The sequence below is a fragment of the Pseudorasbora parva genome, chromosome 25, assembly GCF_024679245.1.
Source record: "Pseudorasbora parva isolate DD20220531a chromosome 25, ASM2467924v1, whole genome shotgun sequence".
Classification (NCBI taxonomy): Eukaryota; Metazoa; Chordata; class Actinopteri; order Cypriniformes; family Gobionidae; genus Pseudorasbora; species Pseudorasbora parva.
This window is the reverse complement of record NC_090196.1, coordinates 19,587,730-19,601,356: the sequence shown is the minus strand read 5'-3', so window position 1 is coordinate 19,601,356 and position 13,627 is coordinate 19,587,730. Positions and strand designations below refer to the sequence as shown.

The 13,627-nt window shown below is 36.2% G+C and overlaps 2 protein-coding genes across 2 annotated transcripts in view; both read right to left on the bottom strand.

Annotated features, from left to right (window-relative positions):
• map1ab (microtubule-associated protein 1Ab) overlaps window positions 1–2,982 on the bottom strand; it is a 42,164-nt gene extending 39,182 nt beyond the window's left edge. The window contains exons 1-2 of the mRNA XM_067436957.1: window positions 2,694–2,982; window positions 237–338 (exon numbers count right to left, since the gene is read on the bottom strand). Of these exons, the coding sequence (XP_067293058.1) occupies window positions 237–338; window positions 2,694–2,946 (355 nt within the window). The 5' untranslated portion in view covers window positions 2,947–2,982. The remainder of the gene's footprint in view (window positions 1–236; window positions 339–2,693) is intronic.
• Window positions 2,983–8,703: 5,721 nt separating this feature from the next.
• On the bottom strand, window positions 8,704–9,972 carry cart2 (cocaine- and amphetamine-regulated transcript 2). Its single transcript, XM_067436335.1, has 3 exons — window positions 9,593–9,972; window positions 9,346–9,429; window positions 8,704–9,049 (listed from the first exon to the last, which is right to left on the bottom strand). Exons 1-3 carry the CDS (start codon window positions 9,845–9,847, stop codon window positions 8,942–8,944), a joined length of 447 nt encoding a protein of 148 aa, XP_067292436.1. The 5' UTR covers window positions 9,848–9,972; the 3' UTR covers window positions 8,704–8,941.
• Between the last annotated feature and the right edge of the window lie 3,655 nt (window positions 9,973–13,627).

Sequence of the window (13,627 nt, the reverse complement as noted above, 5' to 3'; positions counted from 1 at the left end):
CCCCGTGGAGGGATTCTCACTGCTGCATTGGCTGCATGTTGTGCATGTTATCTGTGAGCTCGCTGTAAGCAAGAACACTGCAGTGTGACCTTGGACTGGCAGTGTATGAATTTCCTTGAATCTTACGTATGTCTTAACCATGCAATTGATCAATTAGCTTTGAGCTTTATCTTTTTATACAGTTTATCTTCATATATACTGCAGGATCTAGATGTCGCCCTTTCAATCGGACTGACCTCTGACCTCGGCTGAGAACTGGGCAGAATGTCTGGTTATGAAAAGCTGTAGTTGTTGGTCCAGATCACATTCTGACACATTGATGTCCCAGGAACGGATACCTGCAGGTACAGAGAGACATGTGACATGATCAATATGAGCACGGTACTTAAAGATACAGTGTTCATCCACACCCTGGTTTGGCATCTTTCTTTCGTATATCATCCCTCATCATATTGTATATATATATATATATATATATATATATATATATATATATATATATATATATATATATATATATATATATATATATATATACAGTTTGTATGAGGTGAGTTATTTACTACTATTATTATTATATTACTTAATATAACAATTTGAGTAAAAAGGTATTCAAAATCAACATGCATTTTAATGTAATTATTTTCACAACATTAATAATGTACTTTTAATATTAACAATACAAATATTAAAATTAATCTATTTGCGGCATTTCTTTACTTATGAATCAATTCAATAAATCTTCTGATTATAATTAAATTTTTCAACCCTGTAAAAAAAATTATGAAAGTTATTATTCAGTATGGCCTCAGACATCTGCCGTATAGTTCTTCACATGAGATTCAGAGTGTTATGCTCAGAATATTCATTGAGTATTACATAAAATCACAAAAGTTCAAATGTCTTTTAAGCTCCAACCGAGCTCTACTTCAAAGACTAAACTGGAGAATTAGGGAATGATGAAATCTCGACGCCTCTTAACTCTGCTCGGATGTGTCCTTCCTCCCCTCTTCTTCATACAGATGAAGATCTGTTTTCCTCAGATTCTGTTTTGCTTTGTAGATGAAGGATAAATGTTGCAAACACTGCAGTGTTTGTCCTCAGAAATGCTGTGTCATTGGGATTTAAGGCAGGTAATGACCACAGAGATGAACGGATATGATTCAGAAACACAACACATTCCTTACAGTATTGATTTTATTTTCATCGATATGCTAATTGATGATTAAATGTCTTGCAGGAAGAATGGGAGGCTTCTTATCTAGATGTCCCAAAGGTGTAAATGTACTGAATCTAACAAGTCTACCATAGTGAATATTACGTTCTAATTTGGTTGTTTCTCAGATTTGTGAAGCTGGTAGCTCCTGATTGGTTACTTTATATAACTGATGGACTTTTTGAGTGATTTTACACTCTTTATGTTTATTGGAAGAAATGCTAGCTAGTAGTTAATTCAGCAATGTCAATGACAAAAAAGTTGCCAGATACACATATTTTAGAGTACTATAGCAAAGGTGTTATAATAAAAATGAACCAGCGGTAGACGAGAGTTCTGCCATAAACACTTAACGTTGTACTTTTAAATGTAATGTATTTCTGTTAACTATAGTTACATGATATGTGCACTGTGAAAAAATCCAACCCACTAAAATTATAATGTTACATTTATTTGCTGCTTTTCTATCAAAGTTCTAGCGATAAGTGTACTTTTTCAGACCCTTTGAATTTAATTACAGATTAATAAAACTCAAACCATGAAAATCATGTTAAAAAATAAATAAAATTGCTGTGACAAGTTTAAAGGTTGGAAACAAAGACATTTCCAGAATTCTACAAAAATACAATGCGTTTCAAAATTCTATATGTATATCATACAATTTGTTAGGGGCTAAAGAGCTACCATTTTCAAACTGTTAATTATATATAAACGTACATGTTAATAAAGATGCTTCCTTTGAATAGGCTGTGCACGTTTCATTGACTAGTTTATACTCGGATAAAAAAGATAGGCTACACAGGGACACTCCTACTGTCATATTAATCACACAGCCCTATAGTTGAGTTTAAACACCTGCCCAAAAATATAGTGGTAAATAAACAACCTTTTAAACAGTAATAATAACACGACATGCCCGACCTTACAGACCTAAAAAACTGCAGCTTCATCAATTTCATCTAAAAATGCACAATTCATGGCGCAGTGCTCAGTGCAGTCACGCGAGGTCGCCGCAGTGTGCTGCTGTAACTAGTGTGCAATAATGCTCTCATCGGATATTATATTTCTCAAAAGAAGAAACTTACGTAAGACAGGCGACGTGTAGACGTTATTTAATCATGCCCCATTAAGCAAATTATATCTTTGGGAATCATTTGAAAATTGGCAGCGTCGTTTGGATTGAAGCACGTCCATGATTAAATGAACACGCCCACAGCAGAATAAGTATGCAGTCTATAGCTGTAAACTTGTGTTAAATGAAGTTAGATAAAGTATATTATAAAGTAATATTCAATGATTTTTGATAATATCCCATAATGACTTATTTTAAATATAAGGATAAACACTTGTTATCTGGCAGTATTCTCTATGAGAATCTAGAATTTTATTTTTAAAAGTATTTTTTTTACAATCTGGGAAAAAAATATTAGCCTTATTTATTGGCAGAGGAGGCATGATTCCAATAACAAAGGCTCACCACGCTCTATGTGCTGTCTGGCGGTGTGAAGCTGATGCTCTGTCGCGATTTCTCCGATCACTATGAGCATGTAAAAGTTTCCCTGGCTGGAGGTCGGGCCGCGGCGGCGGAGCTGGCCGGGATGCTGAAACCGCTCTTCGGTGCCCGACTGCTCGTGGTCCTCGTCCTCCTCCACCGCTGCTAGCGCACCCCGGGGCGGGATCTCCATGGAAACAACCCCTGGAACCGACGCCAGGCCCGCAGTTATCTCCATGACAACTGCTGCCACCTGCCCTGTCTGCAAAGTTAAGACAGGGAGGGATGCTGAAACTAGGCGAAACTAAGCGCTGTTTACCTGCTTGTGATTGGCCAAAAGACCATGCAGTTGTGTGATGTCACGCTCGACGCCAAAAAAAAAAATAACGTCGCGATAAAAATCCGACGCATCGTTATTAACGAGAATGTTTAATTATTTATATGTAATTTAACTGTTGTTAAATCATCTGTTGTTTAATATGGTTTAATTATTCATGGTGTTACAATGGACTGGTTTTATATAATTATTTAATTCAACAATTACATTTAAAACAATTTTAAAACCTACATAGCCTAGGCTATATACAATAAAACCATGAATTCAGCCATGTATTCAGACACCTTTAACATTTTTTAAAATATTATCTATAGTTTAGAAAATGGTAATAAAATATGACAAGAACTCAGTTAAACTGTGTCAGAACAAATTCATCTTAATAATATCAAATAACTTTGATAGAAAGGTGTGTCAACCAATCAACCAATCAGCTGCCAGCTGTTAAATTTAAGTACACAGTTAGATAATACCAATTTAGGTCAACCGATGACCAATCAATGCTTCAATTTGTTCAGTCTGTGGTATAAAAGATTGCATTAGCAATTACAGAAAAAACACTTACACAAAACATGGTAAGGTCAAAATGTCTGAATAATTTTGGTCCCAAATTTTTATCAATTGTACTGGTAGTATCCTATGAATATTATTATTATTTTATTTTATTGTATAATATGTCACAGTTTACTTTATTTTGATATTCTCACGTACATAAATTAATTATAGTGTCCTGCGCCAACTAGTAAAAAAATCATATTTGGTGTCTGAGTCATTATACATTTTTATTGATAAAATGTAGATTTCGATAAAAGTAACAGTAGCTTTCAGCTAGAGACGTTGAATAAAGTAATCAAATGTAAAATAACACTGGATAGTCTTTACTGTATAAATTAAACAGATTGATCCTTATTAAAGTTACAAAGGTTATTCGGTTAAGTGAATACATTATTTTCTTTTTGTTGTCCTTAGTTGTTTGATTAACATAAGACATTACCAATAATTGCAGGATGCTGTCACTTTAAGACCCAATGCACTGCATGTGTTGTCTACCTACCTACTGTTTATGCTCACTTAAGCGATCATGTTTACAATACTCCCCAAAACTGGCATTTTTTGCATAATTTTCTATGAATTTGTCCGTTCCTTTAGTCAAAAGGCAATAATGTTTGAATTAACACTGATTGATTTAGCTGCATCTAATCTAGTAACCCTTTGAGAGCTGCAAGGCAGTAAAATAATGATTAAGTGGGGTTAATATAATGTCATGGAAACATTCTGGGAATGTTACGCATAGGTTAGGGGAGTGTTCTGCAAACCCCAAAAAAAAATCCTGGCAAACCAAAAACAAACATTGAAATTGCATGTTTTGGGAAGGTTCCCAGCACGTACTTTCTGGGAACCAAAAACTGATAACTGGGATTAAAAGACAAGAATGAATTAAAATACATTAGATAAAAGTGAATGGTGGTGTAAGGATATCTATACATATATTCATCCTTAAAGCTCCATAAATCAGACATTTTAATGATTTAAAACATAGAGAAAAAAAGGAGGGAGATGCGCTGAAAATAAATGAATTAGAGCTCGGGCTTTCCCTCTGAAGGTGAGTTTGCATGCAGAAGCACCTGTCTGATTTTGAGCTGGAGTCTCCAGTGAGTCAGCAGTCTGCCAGTCTAATAAAAATGAGCACATACTGCACTCTGCTGGACTTAAAAGACAAATGCAGATTTTTTAAATATTTTTGTAAGTAGACCCTAACTGTTGTTCGTCATTTAGAAGGCACTCACAAATGAACAGACAGACTGCATACACAACATCAGATACAATAAACGAATAAATGCTTTGTTTGGACAATTTTGTAACCTCAATGACTCCCTAACTGTTGTCAGATTTCTCCGCTCCTCGGCACTTCTGGGATTTAAAGTAGAGACACTTTGACTGACAAGTCCAACATTTTGCTGTTTGGCCACTACTGCCCTAACTTAGATGCTGAGCTATAAAGAGCTGAAATGGATTTGGCAGTTTTTCACATAGGCTAAGCTGAAGAGCAAATACCTCTCAAATCCAGAGAGCAAGTAGGATGACATTGCAGTACCACTCTCTGATCCACCAGGTAATGCTGGTATTTTTAGCTGCAAGCTGCCATGTTGGATAGTAACTAGAAAGTCTCACCCAGAATGCAAGCAGAAGGAAATGATCAAGGTACATCTCCTGGAAGTTGTTCTTAAAGGGATAGTTCACCAAAAATCGTTTAATAATTTACTCACCCTCAAGCCATCCTAGGTGTACATGACATTAGCCTAGAAATCTAGACGCACCCTAGCGGCAGCAAATCTGCCCGCGAGTGTCGTCTAGCAACTCTCAATGCCTTTTGAGCTGTAAAAATCAAACTCTGGTCAGGCCATTCACATCCTGTATAGAGTCGGTGGGCGGGGCTTAACATAATGACGGGAGAGTTGCGCTTGCGTGCTAGTAAACAACACAGAAGCACTGAAGTCATTCTTAAAAAGGGAAAATGTGTTCAAAGTTTTGCCGACCAGTGAAAGAGCTCCGCTTCACCTTCGTTGCTCTGGTTGGTTGTAGCGCTATCCTATCGCGTACAAAGGGACTTTGAAAGACAACCGTTTATCCCGCCTCTAGGACTGAGCCCTGCCAATGGTGAGTTTCCAGACCAAACATCTTGATGTGGGTCTGGCTTGTCAGGCTAGTATGACATTACAATTCAGTCGGAGTTTGAAAAGTGTATCCATCCATTATAAAAGTAATCCATACAGCTCCGGGGATTTAATAAAGGCCTTCTGAAGTGAAGCAATGGGTTTGTGTTAGAAAAATATCCATATTTAAAACTTTATAAAGTAAAATATCTAGCTTCCGGCAGACCGCCTGTTGCAGTTCAAAACGTGTAGCGTCCGATGTCATCGTCACGTAGGCCAGTTACATTTTTTTCATTGAATACCAAACTAGATATAACATGTTAAATATTGATTTTTTGTTTCTTACAAAAACCCATCGATTTAATTCAGAAGGCGTTTATTAACCCTCCGGGATCCGTATGGATTACTTTTATAATGGATGGATGCACTTTTTTGGGCTTTAAATTTTGGGCTGCCATTTTCTGCCATTATAATGCTTGTATTAGCCAGGACATTTTTGAATATAACTCTGATTGTATTCGTCTGAAAGAAGAATGTCACATGGCTTGAGGGTGAGTAAATCATGAGGTATTTGAAATACAAAATATAAATAATCATTTTTTAGTTTTTATTTCATTTCTAATCTTTCATTTCTTTAATTTCTAGTTTTTATTTCATTTCTAATATTCATTGGCATATTTTCAGATAGATTTCAGATACTATTCAAATAGTAAAATGTTATAATTTATATTAAATTCTAAAAATATTTTGGATGCAAGCTACCATATAATTACTAAAAGGAATTGAAATGCATGCAGACAGAAATTAGCAAAGCATGTCATTTCAAGATTGTTCTTGAAGTCCACATCAGTGAAAGGAAAAAGTGCAAAAGTTGCTATAAGAATTCCTAAACAATATGGTAACAATGTGTCACCAAAACACAGTGGTACATGCAGCTGAATCCTTTATTATTATTATTGTTTTAAATAATCATTTTAAATATATTTTATTGTATGAAAATATTAAATAATAATTTAAAATATAATCATATGTATTGATGTATTTTTAAATGTATATTATATCTATTAATATGTATTTAATATTATTTTAAGTTTTACCAAAAAAAAAAAATCAGAGCTATCACCGTTTTTGATCTCAAACAAAAAAAAGTTCTTTGTAGAACCTTATAGTACTGAGCAAATAATTGTCAATTTCATACAAGAAGCATCATCTCCTAGCAGTTACTGTCCTGATTAAGTGGCCATTCAATCAACCACACAATCACCAAGTGATTACAGGGATGAACATTTTCAATCCTCCACAATGACAGCAGCAGAAATCTATTCAGGGTAGCTAGAAGTAATTCACCACCGCTGTCTTTCAGTTTTATATTAAGCCTTGTCCAACTTTTCTTTTATGTCTCTAGGGGGCAACATCACACCCTTTTTCGTTGCAACAATGATGAAATATTGATCTGTAAAGAGGGTTTTGGGGAGCAGCATACATTGGTGACATCAGTGACAAAGCCGAGCAATAAGTCTTAAGGCACACATAAGCACCTTAAAGAAGGTGAAGACGGATGTGGCCTGTGTTGAGCATAACAACTTATCAAATAACCATCAAAATATCAAGATGTCTGTCTGAAACAGTTCCTGACAGCTGAGGCAAAGCAAAACGCCTCAGATTTACAGCTCCTTTCTGTGAAGCAGATAATTCATGGTAATTATCATCATCGTCGTTTTATCAGTACGGAGCACTTGTTACATCATTTGACAAGTCAGATTTTTTAATATTTATCAACTTATGTTCTTTTTTTGCTACGAACTAACCGACATTATGGATTCCGTTTGAAGGCTGATCACAACAATCTGATTCTGACGTGTAAGGCTAAAACCTCGCCTGCAAAAACAGCTATGCTAGCAAAGTAAAGTGACTTTCTGAACATATGCCACTTGCTAAATCTTGTTTAGCTTTTGTTTGGAGCAAGCAGCCATTAACTGTTTCCAAAAAGAGAAATAAGAGATCAATACAGCACTTACAGGCAAATAATAGATAGCCTACGTATTTCAGGGCTCTACAGATTGAATGACACTGGAGTGCACTTTATTGGAAATTATCCGCTGTACACTTTACAATAAGGTTTCATTTGTTGACATTAGTTAATTTATTAACTAACCCGAACTAACCGTGAGTAATACATGTTACTGTTTTTGTTAATCTGTATCAACGTTAGTTAATAAAAATCCAAGTGTTCATTGTTTGTTAGTTTACAGTGCTTTAGTTGCCAAATACAACTTTTGATTTTAATAACGTATTAGTAAATGTTGATATTACCATTAACAAAGATTATGATGCTGTAAAAGTGCAGTTCATTATTAGTTTATGTTTACTAATGTAGTTAACTAATGAAGCCTAAAGTGTTACCATTATTTTAATATTTTTATCTTTTTTTTCTTCTTTTTTTTAAGGCAACATATCACATATTTTAAGGTTTAGCCTGTGGACCTACAGTAGCATTTTTTATTGTTTTATAGTTAAATAAAGGCTAATATTATATAAATATGATAATAAATATAGTAGAAAGGTGAAAAATTGATGTGTTTACACAATGCGATTTACAGTTTTGCCCAATTTATTAAGTGGTTGACTGTGACTAATGAGGGATGGCATTATTTATTTATTTTTCATTTTAAAGAATCTGAATATGGAAACTAAGCTTATAAAACGTAATTAGTGTTTTGGAGATGAGTCAATAAATTGGGGATATTAGTCTTATTCTGGATTCTATTTTAACAATGAAAAATAGTCAACTATGCAGAGTATATAGATCACATTCAATTTATTTATTTAGCCTACGTTTTTGAAAGGTTTACATTCTTGTAGAAACTTTCCCAATCATTTAAATCATCCTTAATAATCAATAGTTTTGTAGGCTATAGCTTATTGTTTTATGGTAAAAAGTGGTCTTTAAAATAATATTTTTTTTTTTCATATTAGGCAAATATAGAAGTAACTGATACACAGACAATTTTACAAAACAAGTTTGCACTTTAATGCACAAAACAGCAGGTTAACATTAAATATGACAGTATCACATGTTTACATCACAAATATATGAAGAACAGTTTCTTTACAACTTTGCGTCAGTGTCTTCAGTCTCTTCACTTAAAAAAATATTAATATAAATAAAATTTTAATTATTTATGATATATAATGCATATGGATTCCATCAATCTCGCCACAATCCGTTCCGAAATGTTTTTCCATCACAAACACTTCAACAAGAAAAAGTTGCAGAGAGCTCCGCGCGGACAGTCGCACATCTTTCCGATTCGAGCGCCTTTTCTGATCGCGCACTGCTCCCCCAAATCACACTAGCAAGAGAAAACAGGAGAGATCGTGTTACCTTTGCCATTACAGCATGTGAGTTAGTGCGTAAAAGCGCACTTCTTAAAGCTTATGTTTGGATACACAAAACCTAATAGGAATTTTTATTTGACAAATACTATGTCTACTGATAAACAGATTGATTAGATGTTTAAATGATCAGACATAAAAACAGCCAAGACACTCATATAGCCATGCAACACAGCGTTGCGCAATGACCATGTCGCCAGCGCACGCAACACGCACGTAAAATGTTAAAATGTAGCATATAATATAAATATACCATGGGAACTTGACCAAATTTCTTCTCCCAAGGTGGAATTCGTTTCGTCTGCAGCTTTTCCAGAACTTCTTGCAGAGCCCCGAGCTGGTTTGACAAAACATGTTTCTATTCAGTCCCTTAAGTCAAACATCCCAATATAACATTTCACACAAAAATCCAGCAAAACAACATTTAAAAGTTGTGGCACTTTTGTGTAAATACACTATGTTAAGATTTCTATTGTGCAAGAAAAATATGATTTACTCACAAGCTGTTTTTCACTTGTCAGGTTTGGGTCTTTGGGGTAAAAGTCTCTGATGGCTCTCGTGTCCAGTTCCACCTCTATCTCCGGCTCAGAGTCGTTCGCTCTGGCTCCGGTCAACAAGCAGAGCAGCAGCGCGCACACAGCCATGCGCGTCCTCAGACTGGAGCTCTCCATGGTCCTGATTGGAGGGAGCTTTGGCACTTGAGCGCGCAACGCCGTTATACGTCTCAGTTGAAAGTTTTGGTGCAAATAAAGCATCTCGACAGCTTTGCACCCTTTTATGTGCTCCAAAGTGCGTGCATTTATGTGATCTCTTGTCGCCCCGCCTTTTACATTGATTTCGTTCGCACGTAAGCGCGATCGCTCATTGCGTAAATGCGCTAGAGACAAGTCATCAAATGCGTTAATGTTGCCCCCGGAATGTTATGTTTTCAACTCCACTAAGAATACATCCATCTATGTGTTTTGACTCAGTTGGGAGGAGCAAATGAAAATACTGCGGGCGCATTTGATTGTATAAGCGCAGCTTTTCAACATTTTGGGGCATTCATAGCTGTTGTTGCTGATTGCATAATCTATCTATCTATCTATCCATCTATCTATCTATCTATCTATCTATCTATCTATCTATCTATCTATCTATCTATCTATCTATCTATCTATCTATCTATCTATCTATCTATCTATCTATCTATCTATCTATCATCCATCCATCCATCCATCCATCCATCCATCCATCCATCCATCCATCCATCCATCCATCCATCCATCCATCCATCCATCCATCCATCCATCCATCCATCCATCCATCCATCCATCCATCTATCTATCTATCTATCTATCTATCTATCTATCTATCTATCTATCTATCTATCTATCTATCTATCTATCTGTCTGTCTGTCTGTCTGTGTCTATCTATCTATCATAATAGAAGGAAGCCCCTAATATTTCAGTAATTATACCAGACATATCTTCACCTTATTATATTTTAATATCTATTATATTTGAAACACATGCATTGGAAATTGTGTGGTTGCATACATTAAAGTGTGATATTTGATTTATGCAGCATTTCAATGCCTACACTTCTTGGAAACTTCAAATGAGAATTTCTAAAACATCCAAATATTTGTGATAATGTGGAGGAAGTCTGAGAAAGGCTGAAGAATTCTCCCATTTATGTTTAATTGCTAGGGGCCAAGAGCCATCTGCAGTCTGAAAGTGACACCCAACTACTTAAGCATGTCTAGACTCGTCTAAGCATCACGGGAATTTGAATAGAGATTTTTTTATATTCTCGTTTATATGAACCAAAAAAAATGTTTTGCAATGGGAGGCTTTTTTCTTGGGTAAATGTAATAGGCTAATATTTTTTGCCTGTCCGTGACGTCACATGTAGAGGAAATTATTTTGAGGTTGGCTATTTGTTTATCCACCGATCAAATAGTTTCTGCCTGACAACATTCACATTAATTTGGAGAATACGTCTCATAGTTAGGGTGTTGCATTCATTTGTGGAACTAAAATGCGTTTCCTGTGGCTATATGCCTGGGATTAACTCGAACAAGAGTTCTATCCTAAGGTGATGGTTTTTAATTTCCCAACAGGACCCTTTAACAATGGGAATGAGGCAAATGACTCACTCTCCTTAGTCCGCATTCATATCAAAACATAATCGATCAATGGAAAACATACCAAGTGTTTTTTTTTCTTTTTTCTGCCCCTCCTGTGTCCATACAAAGCTTTTAAAAAACATAGACTGGGGTGTGTTAACAGGAAAAAACATCCACTTTCATATTTTATTTTGTTGTAAAAGTATCATTCTTCTAAATGTAATGCCACAAAATAATAAGCTGGAAATAAACTAACTGGAAAGATTTGGCCCATAACCCCTGTTGATGAGTTCATAAATCAAACAGTGTGGTGAGCAAACTCGTTCTTCTTTCCAAACAGGACCGGAAATAGAGGTTACGGGTGAAGGAAAGACATGTTCCTGAAACCCCATTAAAAATATATCCACCAGACAAGCTCATACTGAAGAATCAGAGATTTCAATATCACATAATATGACATAACATACTCTCTCTTCTGGATGCTTGGCTAGTCATTTAACTAGGTTTAACTAGTAACTGTCCAGTTTATCCAAATATTTTGTATTTAGGATATTTCATCAGAAAAAAATAGGGAATATTGACAGTTTATGATCAAAAGGATGGTCGTCATCCATCAACTAGCTATTCAGATGTTAAAACCACACAAATCAAAAATCTGCCAGTGACTTTTGCCTTAGGCCTTGGAAACAGGGTGTTTTCACAGCAAGTGCAATACACAAACCTTCAGCTATTTTTAGCACTGCAGTGAGTGTTGAGTTAAGGGGTTTATAATCTTACCCTTGTTCAACTGCCATATTCGGTCTTCGCTATGGGGCATGATTTGATTCCCATTTGTCTCCTTGGGATCCGCTTATGTCTGCCCACGTCTGCATGTCTTCCAAAAACGCCATTTGCCTCCTCAACCTCCCAAACATCATCCCCAGTCCCATAACCCCTGCAGTGTTTGACACACCGCTTTTCCCCATGATTAGCCTATTAGTCTCTCTCATTTATGCATTGACAACGTCCTTATTGACAATAAACAAGCTATAATCAACAGGTGACGCACAACATGATAGCCAAATAATCCTAAACTTCACCATACTACCCCAAAAATCAGAGGGACTTGTTGGTTAGAATTCTACACTTTTGAAAAATTGAAAAATGAAATTTCCTCACTACTACATATTCTACTGTATTACTGGTCAACTGTTAGTAGTATTATAACAAAATGAAAGCAATTGGGAACATCAGCAACAGAGAGACAAAGTGGTTGGCCACATAAAATCACAGAGCGGGATCAGTACATGCTGAGACGCACAGTGCGCAGAAGTCGCCAACATTCTGCAGAGTCAATAGCTACAGATCTCCAAAGTTTGTGTGGCCGTCATATCATCTCAAGCACAGTGTGTATAGAGCTTCATGGAATGGCTTTCCATGGTCGAGCAGCTGCATCCAAGCCTTACATAACCAAGTGCAATGAAAAGGGCCGGTGCAGTGGTGTAAAGTGCGCCGTCACTTGCCAGAAGAATGGTACATGCCTGACTGCATTGTGCCAAGTGTAAAGTTTGGTGGAGGGGGAATTATGGTGTGGGGTTGTTTTTCAGGAGATGGGCTTAGCCCTGGCCCCTTATTTCCAGTGAAAGGAAAACTTTATGCTTCAGCATACCAAGACATTTTGGACAATTTCATGCTCCCAACTTTGTGGGAACAGTTTGGGGATAACTGCTTCCTGTTCCAACATGAGTGCACAAAACAAGTTCCATAAAGACATGGATGAGTGAGTTTGGTGTGGAGGAACTTGCCTGCACTGAGTCTTGGCCTTAACCCAATAGAACGCCTTTGGGATGAATTAGAGCAGAGACTGCGACTGCCTTCTCGTCCAACATCAGTGCCTGACCTCACAAATGCGCTTCTAGAAGAATGTTCAAAATTTCCATAAACACACTCCTAATCCTTGTGGAAAGCCTTCCCGGAGTTGAACGACAGTTGAAGCTGTTATAGCTGCAAAGGGTGGGCCAACTCCAAATAAAACCTTATAGATTAAGAATGGGATGTCATTAAAGCTCATGTGCATGTAAAGGCAGTCGTCCCAAAACTTTTGGCCATATAGTGTAGTTAACTCATATCTGTTTCACTGTGTAAATCTTAAATCTTTATGCATTTCGGCGATCTGCCACCCATTTGAATAACAGTTGGGCACAATCCTAAACAGTTTATCCTGAACAGACTTTATTAAAATTATAAAAAAACGACAACTTTTAATCACTGTGCTTTCCGTCAATGATTTTCCTTCAAATGCTGGAAGGAAATACAGTGCGTGAAAGTATCTGTGACTGCAAATAGCGTGCAAATATTTAAAGAGGGAATTGTTTATGATTGTTTGCTTTGCTTGTTGCTAAACAACTGTCTTACTACTTGGCTTAAATTAGGGTTACAGGTTTG